Here is a 27,201-nt window from a genome sequence, read left to right as displayed (position 1 = left end):
AATGATGTTTCTGTTAATCTGTTTCAAGGCTGGGTGAGCTGGAGGGCCCCAGGGAGAAGGCTGGGATCCACATCTTACCTCACTCTCCACTAAGGTCACCACTTCACCAACCTTTGGCTAAAATCCTCTTCCTAACAGACACTCCTTGGCAGTTGGCTGCTTGTGAGTGAGGTCCACTGTAGTGCTGACCAGAGGCTCAGCATGACCACTAAGGGTCACTTATTGACAGTTGGTTGCCTGTGAGAGGGCTCTCTGTGGTGCAGACCAATGGCTGAGTGGGACCTGTTGCCTGGTAACAGGGTGAGCGGTAATGGCACACAGAAGCAACTGAATGCTAAAGGCTGCCCTTGGCCTTGCTGTTAGGAAATGATACTGTACACAAAGTATTTAGCATAGTGTCAACACTTGGTACTTGCTCAGAGAACAATATCTACTATTCAGGAAAAATACTTCATTTTTCTCTAGCGATTTCTCCCTTTTATATTTAATTTTGACAAAGAGAAAGAAAATCAAGTAGAAGAGTTACAGTCTATTTTTATTAAACACTCCACAATGTTCTTTCTCAATCGTTTCCTGGACCATCAGCTTCTAAGTCACTCCAGTTTCCACTCCAATCAGAGAATGATCTGCTAAATGTTTCAGAACTATTTGCATCAAATAGTTACCTAGCAACCATCACTAATATAAAATTAGATTTGAGTTTCTGTTAAAGTATACAGTATATACTGAAATAATTCAAAGATAGATGAATACTAGTCCATATCAGAATTTTAACTCTTAAAAACACACTCAGGTAGAATATCTCAAGAGCCCGAATCAGGAAAGTACATTACTATTTCTAGCTCGGGGATTCCCTTGGTGGTTCAGCAGTAAAGAATGATGTGGGTTCAATCCCTAGTTCTGAAAAATCCCCTGAAGAAGGAAATGGCAACCCACCCCGGTATTCTTGCCTGGAAAATCCCATGGACAGAGAGGAACTTTGTGGGCCCCAGTCCATGTGGTCACAAAGAGTAGGACACAACTTAGTGACTAAAGAACAACAATAGTTCAGAATTTTATTATTTATTTGGTGTTTTCAACAATAGACAAGCTCTCTACCCATATTGTATGAAAGATTAAAATATTAATAGCAAATTTTTATCAAGCACTAATTACATGCCAGAACCTATTTTATTCTTTTGTGTGTATAGCTATTTGAAGAGTCAAAATAACTAATGTAAGTGCTTACATTGAAAAGATAAATCATATTTTAAAACACTAGATTCATTTGAATATTTCTGGTAAACAGTGAGACTCTTCAACTCTATTTTTCATCAATGAGGCAGACAAGATCCCAGCTTTCTAATACTTAAGTAAAATAAAATGACCTTCATACATTGGTCCCTATTAGTTCTGAATCTTCAGCACTTTCAGAACCAATGACAAATGGGATTTTTAGTGAAGAGTCACTGCCAGTGTTTAAGCTACTCCCTGATGATAAAGAAAAGGCATTTCAACATTTTAGAAAATATCATCTGACACCCCCAAGGAGCAGCAGCTGGTAAGATTCAATCAAGTAATATAACATCATAAACTCTTGAATTTTGTGTTAGAATCAGTGCTAATCACAAATGTAGGCAAATGTTGAAAAATGACTGAAAGACTGCTGGGTCCTAAAGACAAAGGATAGTTTATGTTTTTCACTTTACACTTATCACTCATTCTTTAAAAGAGTAACACATACCATCTGTTGCAGGGCAGTCATTTCATAATTTATGAGATCTGAACTTGATATTTGAAACTAATTCAATATGAGTATTAGTCCTTGATAATCTCCACAATATTCTTTGACTAGGCAAGCACTTTTCCTGGAATTAAGCCTTGGGTAAATAGCTCAATAAGTAGGATAGAACAGATCAGGATAAAGCCAGAATACAGCCATAAGAAAAGTTTGTTAGAATTTGATGCACACAGCCAACTACCAGTTCAATCAGTACTTGAGAAAACAGAATGAATACAGAAGGTAAAAAAACAAACAAACAAAAAAATCCCTCAAAAGTGTTGTTGTAGAAATAAACGCATTTTGTTTCCAACAAATTTGAATATGGTCTTCATCTGAATTTTTCCTTTTGTCTTGATAAACTTAACAATGAATTTTCTAAGATTAAGAATAGGAAAGAGAGCAAGTCAAGGAAAACAACAGTATAGGAAAGCCTTTTGAGAGAGAATCATTCCTCTCTGCCTTTTGAGAGAGATTCATTCCTTTCTTGTCTCCATAATTACATTTGCTGGGTTTTGTTTGGTTGTTTTTAACTGCAGACAGTTTTTAGAAACTATTAAATCTCAATGTAACTGAGTAGTGAATCTATTTCAACCTACTTTAAAAACTAAAATGAGAAAGGATTTGCTGCAGAAATTTGGATGTAAATTTGAAAGCTTCCAAAAGTAAACAGCCTATAGTGAACATAAAAGGAAATGGCACACCCCACCTTCTCTTAAAATGTCCACTTATTGGCTTTCTCTAGGTAATTTTGAAATAAACTTGAGACATGTTATAAGACTTGAAATCAAGCTATATGCACAAAAGATTGCTCTTTCATGATATTGAGAAAGTTGGGTTTTTTGATGTCTCAATATGCTATCCTAAATTGTATTATGGAAAAGGAAATGGCAACCCACTCCAGTATTCTTGCCTGGAGAATCCCAGGGACAGAGGAGCCTGGTGGGCTGCCATCTATGGGGTTGCACAGAGTAGGACACTACTGACGCGACTTAGCAGTAGCAGTAACAGCAAATTGTATTAATATAGGCTATATTGAAGGTAAAGAAACACAAAATAACCAAGTTATTCACATGAGGGCAATTTTGAATTTTGAAATCTTCATGGAGGAATTTTAATTAATATGAGAAGCTGAATTATAATGCCAAACAGCAATTAAAGGGGATACATTTTAAACTTATATCTGTTAAAGAAGGCCTTACTCACTCCTCCTGTCTATTACTGTTGTTCTGTTGTTCAGTTGTTCAGTCGTGTCTGACTCTTTGTGACCCCATGGACTGCAACAGGCCAGGCTTCCTTTAACTTTACTATCTTCCTGAGTTTGCTCAAACATGATCACTGAATTGATGATGCCTCCAATGATCTCATCCTCTGTCATCCCCTTCTCTTCCTAACCTCAATCATTCCCAACATCAGGGTTTTTTCCAATGAGTCTGCTGCTTGCATCTGTTGGTCAAAGTATTGGAGCTTCAGCTTCAGCATCAGTCCTTCCAATGAATATTTAGGGTTGATGTCCTTTAGGATTGACTGGTTTGATCTCCTTGTAGTTCAAGGGATTCTCAAGAGTCTTCTCCAACACCACAGTTCAAAAGCATCAATTCTTTGGTGCTCAGCTTTCTTTAGGGTTCAACTCTTGTATTCATACATGACCACTGGAAAAACCATAGTTTTGAGTATATGGACCTTTGCTGACAAAGTAATGTCTCTGCATTTTAATACACTTAGGTTTGTCATAGCTTTCCTTCCAAGAAGGAAACATCTTTTAATTTTATGGCTGCACTCATGGCCTGCAGTGATTTGGGAGCCCAAGAAAATGAAGTCTGTCACTGTTTCCATTGTTTCCTCATGTTTCCATATTCCCTCATGAAGTCATGGGACTAGAAGCCATGATCTTAGTTTTTCCTGAATGTTGAGTTTTAAGCAAACTTTTTCACTCTTCTCTTTTACTTTCATCAAGACGCTCTTTAGTTCTTCTTCGCTTTCTGCTATAAGGGTGGTGTTGTCTTCATATCTGAGGTTATTGATATTTCTCCTGGAAATCTTGATACCAGCTTAAGCTTCATCCATTACAGCATTTCACATGATGTACTCTGCATTTAAGTTGAATAAGCAGGGTGACCATATACAGCCTTGACGTACTCCTTTCCCAATTTTGAACCAGTCCATTGTTCCAAGTTCAGTTCTAATGGTTGCTTCTTGTTCTGCATACAGGTTTCGCAGGAGGCAGGTAAGGTGGTCTGGTATTCCCATCTCCTTAAAAATTTTCCAGAGTTTGTTGTGATCCACACAGTCAAAGTCTTTAGTGTAGTCAATGAAGCAGAACTAGATGTTTTCCTAAAATCCCCTTGCTTTTTCTATGTTCCAATGAATGTTAGCTATTTGTTCTCTGGTTTCTCTGCCTTTTCTAAATGGAGTTTGAACATCTCAAAGTTCTTGGTTCTAGAACTGTTGAAGCCTAGCTTGAAGGCTTTTGAACATTACTTTGCTAGCATATAAAATGAGTGCAATTATGCAGTAGTTTGAAAATTCTTTGGCATTCCCCTTACTTGGGATTGGAATGAAAATTGACCTTTTCCAGTCCTGTGGTCACTGCTGTGTTTTCCAAATTTGCTGGCATATTGAGTGCAGCAATTTGCCTGCATCATCTTTTAGGATTTGAACAGCTCAGCTGGAATTCCATCACCTCCACTAACTTTGTTCATAGTGATGCTTCCTAAGGCCCACTTGACTTCACACTCCAGGATGTCTGGCTCTAGGGGAGTGATCACATCATTGTGTTTATCCGGGCAATTATGATCTTTTTTGTATAGTTCTTCTGTATATTCTTGCCATCTCTTCTTAATATCTTCTGCTTCTGTTAGGTCCATAACATTTCTGTCCTTTACTGTGTACATCTTTCCATGAAATGTTCCCTTGTTATCTCTAATTTTCCTGGAGAGATCTCTAGTCTTTCCTATTTTATTGTTTTCTAAGGCTACATAAAACTATTCAGAAATTTAAAGAAACAGAGTAAATGAAGAAAGTGAAGTCAGAAAGTGAAGTCGCTCATTCATGTCCGACTCTTTGCAACCCCATGGACTGTAGCCTACCAGGTTCCTCTGTCTGGGATTTTCCAAGCAATAGTACTGGAGTGGATTGCCATTTCCTTCTCCAGGGGATCTTCCCGAACCAGGGATCAAATCTGGGTCTCCCTCATTGTAGACAGATTCTTTACCATCTGAGCCACCAGGGAAGTCTACCAGAATGAGGAAAGGACAGCTCAATTTACATATAACTATACAATCATACTATATAACTATACTCTGACTTTTAGGATGTTTACCCTCCCCCCCAAAAAAATTTTAGATTGCTTCATAATTATTCACTAGCGTTATTAACCTAGAGCCCATATGTGAAAACTCATATAATAAGGGCTGCACCAATATTTGTTGAGTGAAATAACTGAACGTGGCCAGGATCCACCTGGAGGTGCTGGAGGACACTGACATCCTATCTAGTGTTGGGCTTCCCTGGTGGCTCAGAGAGTAAAGAATCTTCTTGCAACGTGGGAGACCCGAGTTCAATCCCTTGTTGGGATCTTCCCTGGAGAAGGGAATGGGAAAATACAGTATTCTTACCTGGAGAATCCCACGAACAGATTTGCCTGGTGGGCTACATGTAGTTCAAGGGTTCACCAAGTGTCAGCCATGACTGAGAGACTAACACTTTCACTATCTATTGCGATCTATGGAGAAAAATGGGTCTGGAGGTGAATAAACTAGCACTAAAAAGTTAACATCAGTGAGAAACACATGACTCTAAAGGACACAATGCACAAATCCATAGTAAGATTGGGTGTGATTCATGCAATTTCCAGCACTATTCAGTTCAGTTCAATTGCTCAGTCGTGTCCGACTCTTTGCAACCCCATGGACTGCACCACTTCAGGTCTCCCTGTCCATCGTCAACTCCCAGAGTTTACTCAAACTCATGTCCACTGGAGTCGGTGATGCCATCCAACAATCTCATCCTCTGTCTTCCCCTTCTCCTCCCGCCGTCAATCTTTTCCAGCACCAGGGTCTTTTCAAATGAGTCAGTTCTTTGCATCAGGTGGCCAGAATATTGGAGTTTCAGCTTCAGCATTAGTCCTTCCAATGAATGTTCAGGACTGCTTTCCTCTAGCATGGACTGGCAGAATATCTCTGCTGTCCAAAGGAGAAGACTCTCAAGAGTCTTCTCCAACACCACAATTCAAAAGCATCAATTATTTGGCGCTCAGCTTTCTTTATAGTCCAACTCTCACATCCATACATGACTACTGGACAAACAAGAGCTTTGACTAGATGGACCATTTTTGGCAAAGTAATGTATCTGCTTTTTAATAAACTCTCTAGGTTGGTCATAACTTTCCATCCAAGGAGCAAGCGTCTTTTAATTTCATGGCTGCAGTCACCATCTGCAGTGATTTTGGAGCCAAAAAAAAAATACATATATATACATATATATATATATATATATATATATGGTCTGTCACTGCTTCCAGTGTTTCCCCATCTATTTGCCACAAAGTGATGGGACCAGATGTCATTCTGAATGTTGAGTTTTAAACAAACATTTTCACTCTCTTCTTTCACTTTCATCAAGAGGCTCTTTAGTTTTTCTTCAATTTCTGCCATAAGGGTGGCATCATCTCATTTTCTGAGGTTATTGATATTTCTCCCGGCAATCTTGATTCAAGCTTGTGGTTCATCCAGTCCAGCATTTCTCACGATGTACTCTGCATTTACATTAAATAAGCAGGGCAACAACATACAGCCTTGACATACTCCTTTCCCAATTAGGAACCAGTCTGTTCCATGTCCAGTTCTACTGTTGTTTCTTGACCCACATACAGATTTCTCAGGAGGCAGGCAAGTGGTCTGGTATTCCCATCACTTTCAGAATTTTCCACAGTTTGTTGTGATCCACAGTCAAAGAATTTGGCATAGTCAATAAAGCAGAAGTAGATGGTTTTCTGGGACTCTTGCTTTTTCAATGATCCAGCGGATGCTGGCAATATAATCTCTGGTTCCTCTGCCTTTTCTAAACCCAGCTTGAACATCTGGAAGTTCATGATTCATGTATTGTTGAAGCCAGGCTTGGAGAATTTTCAGCATTACTTTGCTAGCGTGTGAGATAAGTGTAATTGTGCGGTAGTTTGAGCATTCTTTGGCATTGCCTTTCTTTGGGATTGGAATGAGAACTGACCTTTTCCATTCCTGTGACCACTGTTGAGTTTTCCAAATGTGCTGGCATATTGAGTGCAGCACTTTCACAGCATCAACTTTCGGGATTTGAAATACCCCAACCGGAATTCCACCACTTCCACTAGTTTTGTTCATAGTGATGCTTCCTAAGGCCCAATTGACTTAGTATTCTAAGATGTCTGGTTCTAGGTGAATGATCAACCCATCGTGATTATCTGGGTCATGAAGATCTTTTCTGTACAGTTCTTCTATGTATTCTTGCCATCTCTTCTTAATATCTTCTGCTCCTGTTAGGTCCATACCATTTCCGTCCTTTATTGTGCACATCTTTGCATAAAAAGTTCCCTTGCTATCTCTAATTTTCTTGAAGAGATCTTTAGTCTTTCCCATTCTATTGTTTTCCTCTATTTCTTTGTATTGATCACAGAGGAAGCCTTTTTTATCTCTCCTTGCTATTCTTTGGAACTCTGCATTCAAATGGGTATATCTATTCTTTTCTCCTTTGCCTTTCACTTTTCTGCTTTTCATAGCTGTTTGTAAGGCCTCCTCAGACAACCATTTTGCCTTTTTTCATTTCTTTTTCTTGGAGATGTTCTTGATCACTGCTTCCTGTATAATGTCAAAAACCTACATCCATAGTTTAGGTACTCTATCAGGCACTCTGTCTAATCCCTAGAAAAAGCAATTTCCCCTACTTTCTTCAATTTAAGTATGAATTTGGCAATAAGGAGTTCATGATCTGAGCCAGAGTTAGCTTCTGGTTCTGTTTTTGCTGACTGTATAGAGCTTTTCCTTCTATGGCTGCAAAAAATATAATCAATCTGATTTCAGTATTGACCATCTGTTGATGTCCATTTATAGAGTCTTCTCTTGTGTTGTTGGAAGAGGGTGTTTGCTATGACCAGTGCGTTTTCTTGGCAAACCCTGTTAGCTTTTGCCCTCTTCATTCTGTACGCCAAGGCCATATTTCCTCATTACCCCAAGTATGTCTTGACTTCCCACTTTTTCATTTCAGTCCCCTATAATGAAAAGGACATCTCTTTTGGGTATTAGTTGTAGAAGGTCTTGAAGGTCTTCATAGACCATTCAAATTCAGCTTCTTCAGTACTACTGCTCGGGCAGACTTGGATTACTGTGATATTGAATTGCTTGTCTTGGAAATGAATAGAGATCATTCTGTCATTTTTGAGATTGTATCCAAGTACTGCATGTAGGACTCTTTTGTTGACTATGATGGCTACTCCATTTCCTCTAAGGGATTCTTGCCCACAGTAGTAGATATAATGGTCATCTGAGTTAAATTCACCCATTCCAGTCCATTTTAGTTTGCTGATTCCTAAAATGTCGATGTTCACTCTTGCCATCCTGTTTGGCCACTTCCCATTTGCCTTGATTCATGGACCTAACATTCCAGGTTCCTATGCAATGTTGCTCTTTACAGCATCGGACTTTACTTCCATCAGGAATCACATCCACAACTGGGTGTTGCTTTTGCTTTGGCTCCGTCTCTTCAGTTTTTCTGGATTTATTTCTCCACTGATCTCCAGTTGCATATTGGGAACCTACCGACCTGGGAAGTTCATCTTTCAGTGTCCTATATTTTCACCTTTCATACTCTTCATGGGGTTCTCAAGGCAAGAATACTGAAGTGGTTTGCTATTGCCTTCTCCAGTGAACCATGTTTTGTCAGAACTCTCCACCATGACCCATCCATCTTGTGTGGCCCTACACTGCATGGCTCATAGTTTCATTGAGTTAGATAAGGCTGTGGTCCATGTGTTCAGATTGGTTAGTTTTTCATGACTGTGGTTTTCAGTCTGTCTGCCCTCTGCTGGAGAAGGGTAAGAGGCTTATGGAAGCTTCCTGATGGGAGAGACTGACGGAGGGGGAAACTAGATCTTGTTCTGATGGGCAAATAAATGTTCAGTAAATGTTTACCATGTTCAGTAAATGTTTAATCCAATTTTCTGTTTAAGGTTAGTCTAAAGAGGATGCAGAGTAGGGAATATGTGCTAAAAGAATGCACAGAATCGAGGGTAGATGAGAAAATTTGTTTGATGTGTCTTAGTACCACCTTGGGGTCAAAGATAACAACTGCATAAAATAGCACTGGTTCAAGAGCTAAATCAAAGGACAGATTGCTCTGTAACTAGTTTTAAGAAGGACTCAAAATCCTGAGGTGATTTAAAAAAAAAAAAAAGAACAAAAACAAAGACAAAAAATCTTGTCTGTGAATCTGTACTGACAGTCTAGAGCAATAGAGATGGCTAGGATACCCAGGGCTTCCTGGGATAAATTAAAAGCATAACAATTCTAAGTCCAAGTACACCATAGCACTGATTGTCAAAAACTTCAGAAATGGGTGAAATGTCACAACCATCTTAATTTTAATAGCTATGATATTCTCAGAATTTAATATATATACTGGGAATTTAATTTAATATGGCCGTCACTGGATAAATCTTATGTATATTTAATTTTAATTTTCACAGACACTATATGAATTGATTATGATCCCTACTTTCTATGTGAAAAGACTCATTCACAGAGCAACAAAGTCATTTCACTAGAAAACAGCTATTAATTAGCAAAATCAGAACATAAATTCTAAGGTTCTCACTCTCACTGTTATAGTCTCATGCTTGAGAGAACTGGTAAGGGAATGGAAAATGTGACAGGACCTGCCATGTGCCTAAGTAATAATTAGAAATATGTCATTGCCATGAAGAACACTTGGAGGAAGCCACTTCTTTTGTCTCTATGTCACTTATTATTCTATCCTGCATTGGTTTCTATTCCAATTGAAGTATAAAAGCAATTAGCACAGAGGACAAAATATATTATTAAAACACAATTATAAAAACAAAGGAATACTGAGTTCCTTTCCCTTTCTGATTCAATGTTAATATGATTACTCTAAGGATGACAGAATTATGAGACGATTATGGTTTCTTGGAAATTAGAAAACAATCATATTTATAATATTGGGGGCATTTAGATATTGTGCAAAATTTTGAAGATAATTAGGTTTCTATTGGGCTTCCCTGGTGGCTCAGATGGTAAAGAAACTGCCTGGAATTTAGGAGACCAGGGTTTGATCTCTGGGTCAGAAAGATCCCCTGGAAAAGGAAATAGCAACCCACTTTAGTATTCTTGCCTAGAGAATCCCATGGACAGAGACCGGCAGGCTACAGTTCATGGGGTCACAGAGTCAGACATGACTGAGCAACTAAGTGCTGATAAAATGGAATTAAATTAATACATGCAGGGTTGACTTGGAAGTTCATAAATAATGGATTTAATCCAAGTATTACAAGTCAGTTACTATAAAAAATTCTTCTTTGTTTAAAGTACAAGAAAATTTAAATGGAAACTCACTGCATTTATTCACCATATCTGATTAGCTCATATGTTTACCATAAACCACTTATTCACCCATTCAATATTTTTGCTGCCTATTATAAGCAGTAGATATATGTAATACATTAAAATTGATTTTTTGAACCATTGACTTGACTTTGGTTTGCTTTAGGCTTGCTATATTCATAGAATTAAAATGATGTCTGTCTATAACAACATGTTATGCATCTCATATCCAGCCAGTCCATGGCAGAGACAGTTTCCATGTTTACCTTTTAAAAATATCACTAGAGAAATACACAACAATCTTTATTCAGAAAATAAAACTGTCTTCACTAGTTTATGTCATAAGTAAACAATGTTTTTTTTTCCAAATATGTTAATCATGTCAGAAAAAAATTGTAACAGGTTATACTTAGAATTCTAGTGGTGCCATAACAAAATACCACAAACTTGGTGATTTTAAACAACATACATTGTCAGAAGTTCGAAATGGGTCTTAAGGGCTAAAATTAAGTGGTCAGCAGAATTGTGTTCATTCTGGATGCTCAAGGGGAACGTCTATGTCCCTGTTCTTTCCAGCTTCTTACAGGACACCTGCATTCCTTGGCCAGTAGCCCCTGCCTCCATATTCAATGTGCATCCCTCCAATCTCTGCTTCTGTTGTCATATCTCTTCTTTTGAATATTACTTATTACTTTCTTTTTTAAATTTTATTTTTAATTGGAGGATAATTGTTTACAACGTCATGTTGGTTTCTGCCATACAACAAAGTGAATCAGCCATAAGTATATATATGTCCCTCTCCTCTTAAACCTCCCCCTACACCCCACCCCATCCCACCCCTCTAGTTTGTCACAGAGCACTAGGCTGAACACCCTCTGTTATATACCAACTTCCCACTAGATTTATTTTTCATATAGTAATGTATATGTTTCAGTGCTACTCACTCAGTTTTTCTTACCCTCACCTTCCTTCACTATGCCCACAAGTCTCTTTTCTATGTCTGTGTCTCTATTACTACCTGCAAATAAGTTTATCAGTACCATTTGTTTTGAGATTTTATATATATATATATATATATATATATATATGAATTAATATATGATATTTGTTTTTTTCTTTCTGGCTTACTTCATTCTGCGTTAACAGGCCCTATGTTCATCCACTTTACTAGAACAGAATCAAATTCACTCCTTTTATGGCTGAGTAATATTGCCTTGTATATATGTACCAAAACTTCTTTATCCATTCATCTGTTAATGTCCTGCCTCCTTTTTATAAGGACACTTATGATTAGATTGGGTCTCCATGGATAATCCAGAATAATGTCCTCATCTCAAGATCTTCAAAGTCTGAAATCAAATCGGCAAAGTCTCTCTGACACTTATAAACACCTAACTATGGGATTAAGATATGGATTCTTTAAGGGAACATATTGAGTCTACCATATAAGTATTTAATTGTATAAAATAATTTGGCTTTAATAGCAGGGCTTTGAAAAAATTTTAAGCAATTTAATAAAATTTACAAGATTCACAGGATCTGTGATCTCCTATCACAGATAGACGGAATTTGAGAAATTACTCAAAAATAAAACAAAACATTAAACTTTATATACATTTTCCCCTTTACTAATTACACATTTTACTGAGGTACTATTATGTGAAAATTTTAATATTTGGATTAAGTACTTTCTACACAATTATTTTTTCTGCTTTCATAAAATTAATGATTATAATACAATAATATCCTTTCACAGTATTTCAATTGATTTTACAAGAATTTAGAAAAAATTTTTCTGAAAAATAAACTCCGAAGATCTCACACATCATATTTGCTATAAGATGTTCCTAGTAGCAAACACTTTGGAAAGAAAACCTTCACTTTCACATGTTTTCACTACTTTTTGTTCCATATGCTGTATATTTTAAAAACAAAATGTTATATTCCATGTTTCTTTAAACGTCAGGTTTATGTTATTCAATTTGAGGGTCTTATAAAATTTTATTTGAATTAAGTTTAAGTGCCTTAGTTATACAATCTTACTATTTCAAATGAAGTAAGTGAGCGAGCATGGGTAAGTTAACCTCTCAAACTGTAAGTCTATAATAACAGTTTGCTTCCTAAATGAAATACTTTCCTAACTCTCCAAATCCAATTAATTTTAAATCCTTGAAGAGTTGACTCATTGGAAAAGACCCTGAGGCTGGGAGGGATTGGGGGCAGGAAGAGAGGGGAAGACAGAGGATGAGATAGCTGGATGGCATCGCCGACTCGATGGATATGAGTTTGAGTGAACTCCGGGGACTGGTGATGGACAGGGAGGCCTGGTGAGCTGTGATACATGGGGTCGCTAACAGTCGGACATGACTGAGCAACTGAACTGAACTGAAATGTAATTCATCTTGTTTACTGATAATTAGCGTCATGTTTACATTTACATATTATTCAGTTCAGTTCAGTCACTCAGTCATGTCCAACTCTTTGCGACCCCATGAATTGCATACCAGGCCTCCCTGTCCGTCACCAACTCCCGGAATTCACTCAAACTCATGTCCATTGAGTCGGTGATGCCATCCAGGCATCTCATCCTCTGTCATCCCCTTCTCCTCCTGCCCCCAATCCCTCCCAGCATCAGAGTCTTTTCCAATGAGTCAACTCTTCGCATCAGGTGGCCAAAATACTGGAGTTTCAACTTTAGCATCAGTCCTTTCAATGAACACCCAGGACTGATCTCCTTCAGAATGGACTGGTTGGATCTCCCTGCAGTCCAAGGGACTCTCAAGAGTCTTCTCCAACATCACAGTTCAAAAGCATCAATTCTTTGGTGCTCAGCCTTCTTCACAGTCCAACTCTCAAATCCATACATGACCAATGGAAAAACCATAGCATTGACTAGACGGACCTTGGTTGGCAAAGCAATGTCTCTGCTTTTGGATATGCTATAGAGGATGGTCATAACTTTCCTTCCAAGGAGTGTCTTTTAATTTCATGGCTGAAATCACCATCTGCCATGATTCTGGAGCCCAGAAAAATAAAGTCTAACACTGTTTCCACTGTTTCCCCATCTATTTCCCATGAAGTGGTGGGACTGGATGCCATGATCTTCATTTTCTGAATGTTGAGCTTTAAGCCAACTTTTTCACTCTCCTATTTCACTTTCATCAAGAGGCTTTTTAGTTCCTCTTCACTTTCTGTCCTAAGGGTGCTGTCATTTGCATATCTGAGGTTATTGATATTTCTCCCAGCAATCTTGATTCCAGCTTGTGCTTCTCCCTATCCAGTGTTTCTCATGATGTACTCTGCATATAAGTTAAATAAGCAGCGTGACAATATACAGCCTTGATGTACTCCTTTTCCAATTTGGAACCAGTCTGTTGTTCCATGTACAGTTCTCACTGTTGCTTCCTGACCTGAATATAGGTTTCTCAAGAGGCAGGTCAGGTGGTCTGGTATGCCCATCTCTTTCAGAATTTTCCACAGTTTATTGTGATCCACACAGTCAAAGGCTTTGGCATAGTCAATAAAGCAAAAGTAGATATTTTTCTGGAAATCTCTTGCTTTTTCGATGACGCAGCAGATGTTGGCAATTTGATCTCTGGTTCCTCTGCCTTTTTTAAAACCAGCTTAAACACCTGGAAGTTCACGGTTCATGTATTGCTGGAGCCTGGCTTGGAAAATTTTTGGCATGACTTTACTAGCGTGTGAGATGAGTGTAATTGTGTAGTAGTTTGAGCATTCTTTGGCATTGCCTTTCTTTACCTTTTCCAGTCCTGTGGCCACTGCTGAATTTTCCAAATTTGCTGGCATATTGAGTGCAGCACTTTCACAGCATCATTTTTCAGGTTTTGAAATAGCTCAACGGGAATTCCTTCACCTCCATTAGCTTTGTTCGTAGTGATGCTTTCTAAGGCCCACTTGACTTCACATTCCAGGATGTCTGGCTCTAAGTGAGTGATCACACCATCGTGATTATCTTGGTTGTGAAGATCTTTTTTGTACAATTCTTTTTGTATTCTTGCTACCTCTTCTTAATATCTTCTGCTTCTCTTAGGTCCATACCATTTCTGTCCTTTATTGTACCATCTTTGCATAAAATGTTCCTTTGGTATCTCTAATTTTCTTAAAGAGATCTCTAGTCTTTCCCAATCTGTTGTTTTCCTCTATTTCTTTGCACTGATCACTGAGGAAGGCTTTCTTATCTCTCCTTGTTATTCTTTGGAACTCTGCATTCAGATGGGAATAATCTTTCCTTTTCTCCTTTGCTTTTTGCTTCTCTTCTTTTTACAGCTATTTATAAGGCTGCCTCAGACAGCCATTTTGCTTTTTTGCCTTTCCTTTCCATGGGGATGCTCTTAATCTCTGTCTCCTGTACAATGTCACAAACCTCTGTACATAGTTCATCAGGCACTCTGTCTATCAGATCTAGTTCCTTAAATCTATTTCTCACTTCCACTGTATAATCATAAGGGATTTGATTTAGGTCTTACCTGAAATGGTCTAGTGGTTTTCCCTACTTTCTTCAATTTAAGTCTGAATTTGGCAATAAGGAGTTCATGATCTGAGCCACAGTCAGCTCCCAGTCTTGTTTTTGCCGACTGTATAGAGCTTCTCCATCTTTGGCTGCAAAGAATATAATCAATCTGATTTCGGTGTTTATCATCTGCTGATGTCCACGTGTAGAGTCTTCTCTTGTGTTGTTGGAAGAGGGTGCACCACCTGGGGAGCCCATGGTGAACCAGATAACAATACCAAAAGGAATGGAAATTACACGAAGTAGCAAAGAACAGACCCTGTTTAAAAGGTGCAGCACACACTCAGCTCTGGTCTGCAGTTGCTCAAGGGAATACCAGTCAAGTGTTCTCCAGACTTAATGTTAAAATTGACTTGTTGATATCTGAGAGGCCTAAAGAAATCCCCTGCAGGCTGTATTTAGCACAGGGCAAGCTCCGGGATTTGGTGATGGACAGAGAAGTCTGGCATGCTGCAGCTCATGGGGTCGCAAAGAGTCAGACGTGACTGAGTGACTGAATTGCACAGTCTACTGAGGAGTTTGCTTCTTTTTAATTACATGTAGGCTCTTTGACAACCCCATTCTCCTTCCTTGGAAACAAATGAATTTCATGCAGTCCTGATGCCCCAGGCCTTCCCTGGTGGCTCAGATGGTAAAGAATCCGCCTGCAATGCAGAAGACACATGTTTGATCTCTGGGTTGGAAAGATCCCTGGAGTAGGGCATGGCAACCCACTCCAGTATTCTTGCCGGGAGAACCCCATGGACAGAGGAGCCTGGAGGGCTACAGTCCATGGGGTCACAAGAGTTGGACACAAGTTAGTGACTAAATCACCACCACCACCAGTATTGTTTTCTGGAGAATTCCAGGGACAGAGGACCCTGTCAGGCTATAGTCCATAGGGTCGCAAAGACTCGGAAATGACTGAGCAACTAACACTGATGTCCCTGTAGAGATCTTTACAGGACTTAGAGTACACAGACCATTTTTGGAACTGATTTATCCAAACAAAGAGTCCTTGCTGTCCACTAACACTCTCTAGATCACTGGATCTTATTTTTTCAGACTTGAGTTTTACCTTTTTCTCTTTTGATTCTGGAACTATTACTGTGTTATTTCCCAACCCTCTCTCCCCGCAAAAGACTGTTTTTCAACTTAGTCAAAATTGTTTTTTGCAGATTGCAAACAAGTATTTCTAGTTAATGTATTAGTTAATTACATTAAAAATAATTTTCTATCTTTGTGTTCCTCACTGTGATGAGTATCAGGACTCAATCCCAGCATAGAGCGACATCAGGATTCCTACCCTGCCAATCTATGGCTTCATTTCCTGTCACTCTTGTATTTTGTTTTTATACAAATACCGAATTGTTTTCATTTTATATTCACCATAACAGTTTCTTATCTGTCATTGCCCCATCAGCCCAAACTGATTGCCCTTCTCACTAAAGTCTGCTCATTCTTTAAGGCTCACTCAAGGGTCATGTCTTTCAGAAAACCTTCGTACCCACCCGTTACAAACATCAAGCGCTATGAGACAGGCGTATCTCCTTAGCGCGCTGTGAATATGAAGTGCTCAACTACTTTGCTGAACAAGTAACAGTGTAACTTTGGGGACCTCGAGTCTCATTTGGCTAAATTCCTCAACGACAGAATTTTTATCTTAGCTTTCTACCAACTATTTAGCACAGTGTCTGGTTTGCAATATAAACTGATTGAGGAAAGGACTGTAAAAGAGGGAGATCTTGAAAGCAACTGATATCATCTAGTTGAAACTAATTTCCATAAAAATGTGAAGCAGTTAGACAAAAGTATGAGAGAATTTTGGATAAGAACTTCTAAGAAAGTATATAGTCCACTCATCCTTCCTGTTTTTCAAACGTATAATAGCAATTTTTATGTATATTTCTTATTTATTATATACAATAAAAGTTTTAATTAACTGCTAAATAATCTGACTTACAAAAGCTTTATAAATTGTATGTTAGGTGCAAGATACTGTCAAGTATAGAGAAAATATTTAAGAAAGAAACTAGTGGGGAGAAAAAGGAGAAAGGAAAGGAAGAATTTTGATGTTCTTTTAAGTATCATTCTAAAAACAGAGAATTTAGATAAGTGATATTCTTCTTATAGAAGGATAATACTTGCTATATTATAAGAAGGTATAAAATAATAATATGGAAAACAAATTGGTTGCTAGTAGCATTCTTGAGGCACTTCTCAGGTGGCACTAGTGGTAAAGAACATGCCCGCCAATGCAGGAGGCATAGAGACACCAGTTTGATTCCTGGGTTGGGAAGATCTCCAGGAGAAGGAAATGATCACTCCAGTATTCTTGCCTGGGGAATCCCATGGACGGAGGAGCCTGGCAAGCTATAGTCCATAGGATTGCAAAGAGACGGACATGACCAAAGCAACTTAGCACAGCACAACATAGATTTCTTGAGGGATATAGTAACAAACATCAAATAACTTGGAGAAACTAAAATTAATATATATATATATATTTTTTACCATAGATCTTTGAGTTAATAAGGTCTCTCTTGTAGATAAGAGTTTCTTTTGTTTATCATTCTAGCAATGAACATAATACTTTTATCACATTTCCTTTCTTCTTTCAATCATTCAATACATATTTATTGAATATCTCCTATGTATCAAACTGGAAAATGTACTGAGCCATTGGAAATCAAATTATATCTTGACATTTTTGGATATTTAAAAACTTAAACCTATGGGTTAATTTCAGTACAATGAGCTTTAAAATATATAAAGATTTACTTACATAATAAATACCAGTAGGAAATCAATGTGTGCACATTTTAAAATATATACTCAGTTAAACATTACTTGTAAAATATATTTGTGTGTGTGTTTGTAACTCAGTCATGCCTGACTCTTTGTGACCCCATGGACTGCAGCCCACCAGGCTCCTCTGTCCATTGGATTTTCTAGGCAAGGACACTGGAGTGGTTTGTCATTTCCTTCACCAAAGTATCTTCCCAACCCAGGGATTGAACCTGGATCTCGTGCACTACAGGCATATTCTTTACCAACTGAAATACAAGAGAAGCCCTAAAATATATTGAGTTATTTATAATTAAATATTTAAAGGCTTTGTTCACTTTAAATGTTGAAAGTATGGCATTTTTTCAGTAAAAAAAAGGATTATATAATTAATTATGAATATTAATTTCTGATAATGCCCTTTTTGCAAGTCTTTCTCTAAAGCCAATCTTATACATAACTCCAGATGGCTAATGTGAATGGTGAAAAAGTCTGTAAGTGCTATAAAATAAGACTGGTTTAACCAAACACTTGTTTCTAGTACTTCTCCAATTGTGTGCTTCCCACATCTATCTCCTAAGAAAAGCTACCAGAGGAGAAGATTACTAGAATAAGTAAATTGTGCTTTGTAGTTTTAAAAAGAAGAAACAACTGAATAGAAAAGCTGGACTGTGAGAGAAGACAAGCACTTTTTGAGTGTAATGTGCGTGAAATTGCATGCCTTGGAAGAAAGACAAATTGTCAGCAGGATATAAAGTAAAGATATTTTTGCTCAGAAATACTCTGTGTAGGTGGTTAGTTGTTTTATTGTTTTCTTTCTAACTCAAGTCATCCCTGTAAATTGGCTAAATGAAGGAAACTCTACTTAAAGATGCTTACAATTTTTTATCCAAATCAGGCTAGAAGTCATGGGGTAGGGTGAGAAGATGAGAGAGCAAATATGTGGCACTGGTAAAGGCTGAGGTTTAACCTCTTGAATATTTGGGTCATCTCTTGGAGAGAAAATATCACAAAGGAGGAAAATCAAGTCGCAGAAGGAAAGGCAAAAGCTATAAAAGCCACAGTGGAACTAAGGTGTAACAGCAACAGAAAAAATATTAATTCATCTTACCCCAAAACAGGGTACCTATAAAACCAAACAAGAGAATATAAATAGTAGGAAAAAAAGATTAAATCCAACTTTTACAATCTGAAAAAAAAACTGAGTACAAGAGATCCAAAAATTCAGTATAGGACAATTCAGTAGCCTCACTACATTGTTAACAATTACTCATTTTCCTTATTTTATTTCCTACTGTCATCTTTTCAAAAGAAGTCATAACATTTGATTGATTCAGGCAAAGGTCCTTTTAAAACTTATTGCTCAATTATCCACCTATTTACTGACTCCTAAAACTCTGTGCAAAAATTATTGCAAGCTTATCTTAGATATTTTCAACTTTCTTTCTCCTATGTGATACAAGAGACTTTGTTGAATTTTTCTATATTACCTCTCATATGTTTATATATAATTAATATTGATATGTTTTTATACATAATGTTTTCCCCTGTATTTCTATATTTCCTTCTTTTCTATATTTTAACAAGAAAAAGCATCACCTTAAAAATCAATATTACCATGGAAAAATACAGTGTGTGTATACATATAATATATATATATATACAAATAAATATAAAATATCAATATTTTCCCATACATCAAGATCAAAGCATTCATAAATATAAAATATATCACCACATACATTTTAAAATATCATCTTAAATTCAAAATTAAAATGGATATTATAAAACTACATGACAAACAGAACCTAACAGCATCTCTTGTTTGGTTGTTTATTCAGTGGTACAGTTAGAAAAGTTAAAAATATTAATACTGAATCTTAAATATGAAGTCTGTCTTCTACTAATACAATGAGGTCTTTTAACAAGCATTTTAATTAAGTACAAGGATTTTTTTTTTCTTATAATGCAGGTAATTTAAACAACTTTTAAAGTTACTATGTAGGTAAGAGCCTCATTCTAAATTGTGGGTAGTATTTTTAGAGCGCAAATTAGTCTTTGCCATAAAGCTTCACTAGGTGTTTGGGAAAATAAAAGTTTGCAGCGATTCACCTGCTTTAAGAGAATAATACAAACCTCTTAAAAGTAAGTAGCAAAAGAACTGAGAAAAAGGGCCTGGGTTCTTGAAGCTCTTTCTTCATCACGTGCCATTACTGTACTGATGAAAGCTGAATACTGAACACCACTGAATAACTCATGAAAATATAAAGGGGAAAATCTATGTGTGGAAGTAGAGTTGGGTCCTTCAGAACAAATATTACAAACTGACTCAACTCTTGGCTCTGCCATTTTCTAGCTATTCTACACTTTATAAGAAACACTCTACCTATCCTACTGAGTTTGTTTCTTCTTTAGTAAAGCTGTGACACACATATCTAACAGGGAGGAGATGAATTAAATAAGAGAGGGTATGTAAACATAAAGGGCTTCCCTGATAGCTCAGTTGGTAATGATTCCATCTGCAATGCAAGAGATCCCGGTTTGATTTCTGGGTCAGGAAGATCCGCTGGAAAAGGGATAGGCTACCCACTCCAATATTCTTGGGCTTCCCTTGTGGCTCAGCTAGTAAAGAATCTTACTGCAATGTGGGAGACCTGGGTTCAATCCCTGGGTTGGGAAGATCCCCTGGAGAAGGGAAAGGCTACCCACTCCAGTATTCTGGCCTGGAGAATTCCATGGACTGTGTAGTCCATAGGGTCACCCGTAAAGAGTTCTAAAACCAGTGTAGTAAATGGCATGTAATAAATGTCAGCTCTTTTTATAAGTGAATATTTTTATTTTTGGGAAAACAACAACAACAACAAACAGTGCTTTTTTATTCTGGAGAAAAGTAAAGGAGCTTATCATCACCTAAATCAAGACTTGTAATAGTCTCCCACTGACTTACGCATGCCAAGACCATTCTAAGGGGAATATATTCTAAGACCTCAGTGGATCCCTAAAACTGCAAATAGCACCAAACCCCAAATATACTGTTTTTCTTTCTATACATATCTATGAAAACATTTAATTTATTAATTAGTCATAGTAAAAAAAAAATCCATATTTCCAGCATCACTCCTCGTGCACTTTGGGGCCCTTTACTAAGTAAAATATCGATTACTCGAACACAAGTACTATGATGGCATGACAGCTATCATCACTAGACAGCTGAAGTGATGACCCAGATGACTACTAAGACACTAACAAGTGGGTAGTGAATGCAGTACGTATACTAGAGAAGAGGAGGATTCATGTCTGCGGTAGGACAGCAGATTTCATCCAGCTACCTAGAATGGCATATTATTTAACACTTGCAAATTGTTTATTTCTAGAGTTTTCCATTTAATAATTTCAGACTGAGGTTGACAACGGGTAACTGAAATCATGGAAAATGAAACCACAGATAAAATGGATGACTGTACTATAGATGAGGGAATGTTGGTAAGGTGAGATTAAAAAAATTTTAACAGCTTACCTAAGCTAAAAAATCCAGATTTTTGTTAAATTAACCAGGGTCCTGCTACCTGGTCATTTTTTTACTAAACTATCCTACCTTTCAAACGAGTCACTCTATTTTATTTTATGGTTTTCAACTTCTTTTGGATTCTTTTCTTTTAAATTCAAGTTAAATTTACTAACTGAATTTCTAGTTATTCATTATATTTTTAACTGAAACAGACTGAAGATACTTCAAACAAACATAATCATACTATATCATATAAATTAAACCATGTATAACCTGCATAGTGGTTGCACCTGTGTTTATAATTCTTATTTAATGAAATAATCAGATAAATATTCTAATATAATATGGATATACTTCTAAAGTAATCAGTACATTTTTAGGATTATCAGAAACATGTAAATACAGGATATTCAGGAATCAAATTGCCCAACTCTAAAAATTTATGAGAGGAAATCTGATAAATCACAATCCCTTTATACAAATGTGTCGGAGCAAGTTCTCATTTATATCAAAATGAATTAAGAAAATGATTTTTTCAGAATGAGTTTGGCACAGGATTTTGGAGTACTTATCCTGAAAGAAATTTGGAAAAAGTACATAAAATGGAAAAAACAGCTGTGAAATTCTTTAATTTTTAAAAATTGTGTAAAAAACAAATATTCAACAAGCCTTCTTCAGCTTTCATGTTTCAAAAATATGAATGTAAGTTTCTTAAAACTGTCTTTAAAACTGAAGAACACCTTAATTCATACTTTAAAAAAAAATGCCTTTGGAAGTAGCTATTCTACATTTTTCACATAGATATTATTATTATGCAATCCAAGTATAATTGTCACAGTTCTAAAATAGACTACAAATTTTAGTTCTTTAAAATATCACTGATGAACAATAAATGGTCATTTAGCTTTATATTTTTATAGAATGGTCAGTCCCTGGAGATAACAATATAAGATGGGGAACCTCAACTGGGATTTCAATAAAACCTATATACTTATGCTTCTGTATAACAAAGTTAGCCTATAAAACTTCACTAGATATACTTCTAATCAATCACATCTAAAATAAACAAACAATGGTATTTTCTCCTGATTGCTTTCACTATTACTTTTACATTTTAATTCATTTCTTGCTGGCCAAATTTCTCTCTATTATCAGAGTATGCACACTTACAGCTCATAAGCAACACACTGCTTTTTATTTTATTTTCTTTTTAATTTAAATTTATTTATTTTAATTGGAGGCTAATTACTTTACAATAGTGTATTGGTTTTGCCATACTTTTTAAATAAACAGAAATGAATGAAGCATAGAAATATCTCTAAGCACAGTATATTTGCTGATCCCCCGACAGTTCGTTTCTTCTGAGATGTCAAAGGATATTGGAACCTGGAATTTGTTTTTGATCCCAGGAGTTTTCTGCCTCTAGGATGAGCTGCATATTTAGCATGAGAATATAGGATTTCCTAAGTTATCTTCACTAAGGTATTCCATGAATAATTAACTAGTTAGATCAAAAATTTTTCTTTTGAGATGGTGATTCTACCTTTGAATTTTAAAAAAAGGAACAAAAATGTTCCATTTTTGAATGTTTGATTTTTCATTATTCCTGAAGGAAAAAAAATAAGTTGTTGGTATATATTTTTTCTGACATAAGGGTTGTAAAGACTAACTTCTTGGGAGTACAAAAGATACATTCTAAAGAGTACTTTAGTTCATGTAATTCTTGCAATTTCTATCCAGTCTGTTCCCTCTGGATGAATATTTTTAATTCTCAATATGTTGGCAGCAGAGGAAGCTTAGATTTAATTGCTTCTATCAAATTGAAAATGTATCAATTTCTATGCTACTATATATACAAGCATATTATTCACTTTTACTGCTGTTTGTTGGAACTACAGGGATATAGTACTGACATATCATTCATTCATCCTTTTTCCTAAATATTTTATATTCTTGCAATAAGAAGAGTTTTAGAATAAGTACTGACCGATATATAGAAAAATATAGTCAAAATTAAATGCTGCAAGATCATTCAGGCAACATCGAATTAGTCCAGTGTGAGGATAATGTATGACCTTGAAAAATTAAAATTATCCAGTTTTTAATATAATTTATGTGATTATTTTTATGTTTTATAGAGAATATGTTGTCAATGCATGCAAAACAATGCTTAATATCTTTCCTTTTTTAAAAGAAGTACAAGAATATACATACTGTAAGGAACACATTCATACTGCACTTCAAGGTATTTATAGGTTCCTGGACAAGGGTCTGGAAAAACATCAGGACCTGCCACCACTGCACATTGAGTTCTGTTATTGCACCTAAAGTCAAAGGAGAAGAAAAATAATAAGTGTCTATATAGTTAAGTAATTATAAACATAAATACAAATTTTATCTAATAAATACTTTCTAATTACACAGATTTAAGCAAGGTTTTGGGTAATTCAGGGTTTTAGGCTTACTAAGGTAATGTCTATAGTATACTTTAAAAAGCTAGACACTAAAAAATTCATTCAGTTTATTCATAGTAACTAATTGAATATTAGAATGAGCACAGCACAGTATTGAGTTAGAAGTTAAAATACAGCTTAAGCAACATTAACTGGCCCATAGGATATTGTCAATGTGAAGATAGGACTATTTGGTAGGAAAATACTCTCATTATATAAATAAAAAATAATAATTAAGAAAATAGAACCACAGAACTTTATTGCTGCTGCTGCTGCTGCTAAGTCGCTTCAGTCGTGTCCGACTCTGTGTGACCCCATACACGGCAACCCACCAGGCTCCCCCGTCCCTGGGATTCTCCAGGCAAGAATACTGGAGTGGGTTGCCATTTCCTTCTCCAATGCATGAAAGTGAAAGTGAAGTCGCTCAGTCCTGTCCGACTCTTTGCGACCCCATGGACTGCAGCCTACCAGGCTCCTCCGTCCATGGGATTTTCTAGGCAAAAGTACTGGAGTGGGGTGCCATTGCCTTCTCTCAGAACTTTATTAGGCAGTAGTAAAATAAATTCACTGATTTTCATATCACTTTTATAGGCAGTGAACATATGTTTTTGAAACACTTAGCTATACCTAAAAAATAAAAATAAACAGTAAAAAGTCAATATTTAAATATCAAAATATATCTAAGAATTTAATTTATACAAATTAGTGTAAAAATACATAATCCCATAAGTAAGACTATTTTTAAGAACGTACTCTTATATTCCTCATGATCAGCCAAATAATGACATTAATGTTGCAGACTGCTATTCACAAATGTCAGCATCTTATAATTTAAAATAACTTAAAATCACCAAAGAGAAAGATCAGACATTACTAATGAAATAGAAAAACAAATTAGGCATCTTTTGTGGCTTTTTAAACAGATCTGGGTTACCTAGATTTACTCATGGGTAAATATACATATAATGAAAATGATTTTGGCTCTGAAAAAGACACTCAATTTCAGAGCATCCTCGTTATAGCAAATTTTACTCAAAATCTTTTTAGCTCAATAATTTATCAATAAGTAGACATTCCTATGGGAAAAAAAATATATGGCTTCTCCTACCCAAAAGAGTATTGCTAAGTACACAGTATGAGACATTCTCGCTGTCATTTGCTTTATGTTCTCATTTTACTTTTCTCAGAAATATATCTCAAGCTAGATTTTCTCTCTCTCTGTATCTTTATTTCTTCCTTAATTATTATTATTTTTTTTATTTTCTTAATGATATGTTTCATTTCCTGGTATGACCTATACCTCTGAATCCTTGCTAGGATACTAGCTGTATAAGGCGTATTTAGGGCAGAACTCATTTTGATTTATAGTGAAAATGGTTTGAGTTTACTTGAGGCTACCATTTGTCAGGCATAATGAGGATTTTATTTATTACCTAAATTAAAATGGATTCATTAGTGAATGCTTTAACTTAAAAATATATTTTGTATTGAAAATGAAAAGTAATAAAGGTCAATATTCCATACTCAACAGGCAGTATAGAATAACAGCTAATTCTGATGGTCAGCATACTATAAAATTCTCTTGCATAGATTTAGGTCTAAGAATGATTATCAAACAATTGATAATGTTAATAATAACATTAACATAAATGTGGCTGTCACCAACATACACAGAAAATAGGTGGTGCAAATATTTTAGTGTATTAACATTTTTTAAAATCAGCAGTACTTTCCTATTACATAGAAAAACCCTTTGAGAAAGTTGTCTTAAGTTAAAAGACATGACTTTTTTTTTTTTTGCAGTTAAGAAATACAGTTTTAACATCACACCTTGAAAAGATAAAATCCTAAATCTGTGTCAGGATTTTATACAGTGAGCAGCTATATAAACTCAGTTATATCCAGATCGTTACAGAAAAATCAGCTATTATCAGGAATGAATTAAAAGTAGAAATACTGAAAAATGAAAATATACATGATGAAAACAAGATTATATTTAAATATTCTATAAATAAAATACTATTGTTAATCTCAAGTAATTATAAGATTGAAATAAATATTATATATATTATATTCAGTTCAGTTCAGTCGCTCAGTCGTGTCCGACTCTTTGAGGCCCCGTGAATCGCAGCACGCCAGGCCTCCCTGTCCATCACCAATTCCTGGAGTTCACTCAAACTCATGTCCATTGAGTTGGTGATGCCATCCAGCCATCTCATCCTCTGTCGTCCCCTTCTCCTCCTGCCCCCAATCCCTCCCAACGTCAGAGTCTTTTCCAATGAGTCAACTCTTCACATGAGGTGGCCAAAGTATTGGAGTTTCAGCTTTAGCATCAGTCCTTCCAATGAACACCCAGGACTGCTCTCCTTCAGGATGGACTGGTTGGATCTCCTTGCAGTCCAAGGGACTCTCAAGGGTCTTCTCCAACACCACAGTTCAAAAGCATCAATTCTTCGGTGCTCAGCTTTCTTAACAGTCCAACTCTCACATCCATACACGACCACTGGAAAAACCACAGCCTCAACTAGATGGACCTTTGTTGGAAAAGTAATGTCTCTGCTTTTGAATATGCTATCTAGGTTGGTCATAACTTTCCTTCCAAGGAGTAAGTGTCTTTTAATTTCATGGCTGCAATCACCATCTGCAGTGATTTTGGAGCCCAGAAAAATAAACGTCTGACACTGTTTCCACTGTTTCCCCATCTATTTTCCATGAAGTGATGGGACCAGAAGCCATGATCTTCGTTTTCTGAATGTAGAGCTTTAAGCCAACTTTTTCACTCTCCCTGTATATAAATATAATGTTTTGTTTCTTGGCCTATTGTTTTACTTCCTATTATCAACCTGTTTCCTAATTACTACAGCTTTATAGTAATGAAATTAATTTTGAATCAGTGCTATTTTTATAATTTTCAGATATAAGTGGGCAATTTCAAATTTATATTGTTTAAACAATCAATGTTTGATACCAGCAAACCAAATTACTAGTTATTTATGAGTAGGGCATAAAGGTTAAAATTTGCAATTATGACAGTGTTTGTTTCTAAGAAAACTGTCTTGAATCAAAAATAATTTCACATGGTTATAATTGTATAGATCAGATATTAAAATATATTATGCATATTATTTACATCCACCCATCTTACTATCTAAACATGTGAACTGACCATTCTGAATATCATATACTATTTAATTTATAAAAATACTAATTATTAATGTATATGTAGGAAAACTGAAGCAAGCCACATTTATTACAAACATTAGATGCTGTCATGAGTCCCAAATATCTTTTTAATGGTAACTAAAGAAGAATTAAGAAAGCCTTCTAAATGATGAGACATGTGTTTGAAAAGGTATATAAACCAAAACATGCTACATAAATAATATATTGCAGTTATTGTCATCATTGTTCTATTGAAAACAATGCTTTACAGTATTTTCAATAGGTTATATTCTATTCCTGTATCAAATGCTTTTCATAAATTAAGATCTTTAGAAATCAAAAGGTAGACAACCTCTAGAATATTATTTCTGTATTAGATATATTACGGATTGTTTAAAAACTATCTACATTTCAAAAGCTGCAGCTTAAAA

At 36.1% G+C, this 27,201-nt stretch overlaps 1 protein-coding gene across 16 annotated transcripts in view; it reads right to left on the bottom strand.

Annotated features, from left to right (window-relative positions):
- Positions 1-27,201, bottom strand: part of ADGRL3 (adhesion G protein-coupled receptor L3) — a 959,208-nt gene that overhangs the window by 379,161 nt on the left and 552,846 nt on the right. For all 16 annotated transcript variants that reach the window (XM_061420294.1, XM_061420290.1, XM_061420278.1 and 13 more), the window contains one exon: positions 23,370-23,479. In XM_061420294.1, the coding sequence (XP_061276278.1) occupies positions 23,370-23,479 (110 nt within the window). The remainder of the gene's footprint in view (positions 1-23,369; positions 23,480-27,201) is intronic.

This window comes from Bos javanicus, chromosome 6 (genome assembly GCF_032452875.1).
Source record: "Bos javanicus breed banteng chromosome 6, ARS-OSU_banteng_1.0, whole genome shotgun sequence".
NCBI classification, from domain to species: Eukaryota; Metazoa; Chordata; class Mammalia; order Artiodactyla; family Bovidae; genus Bos; species Bos javanicus.
Note: the sequence above shows the minus strand (reverse complement) of the source record. Positions and strands in the feature narration are given on the sequence as shown.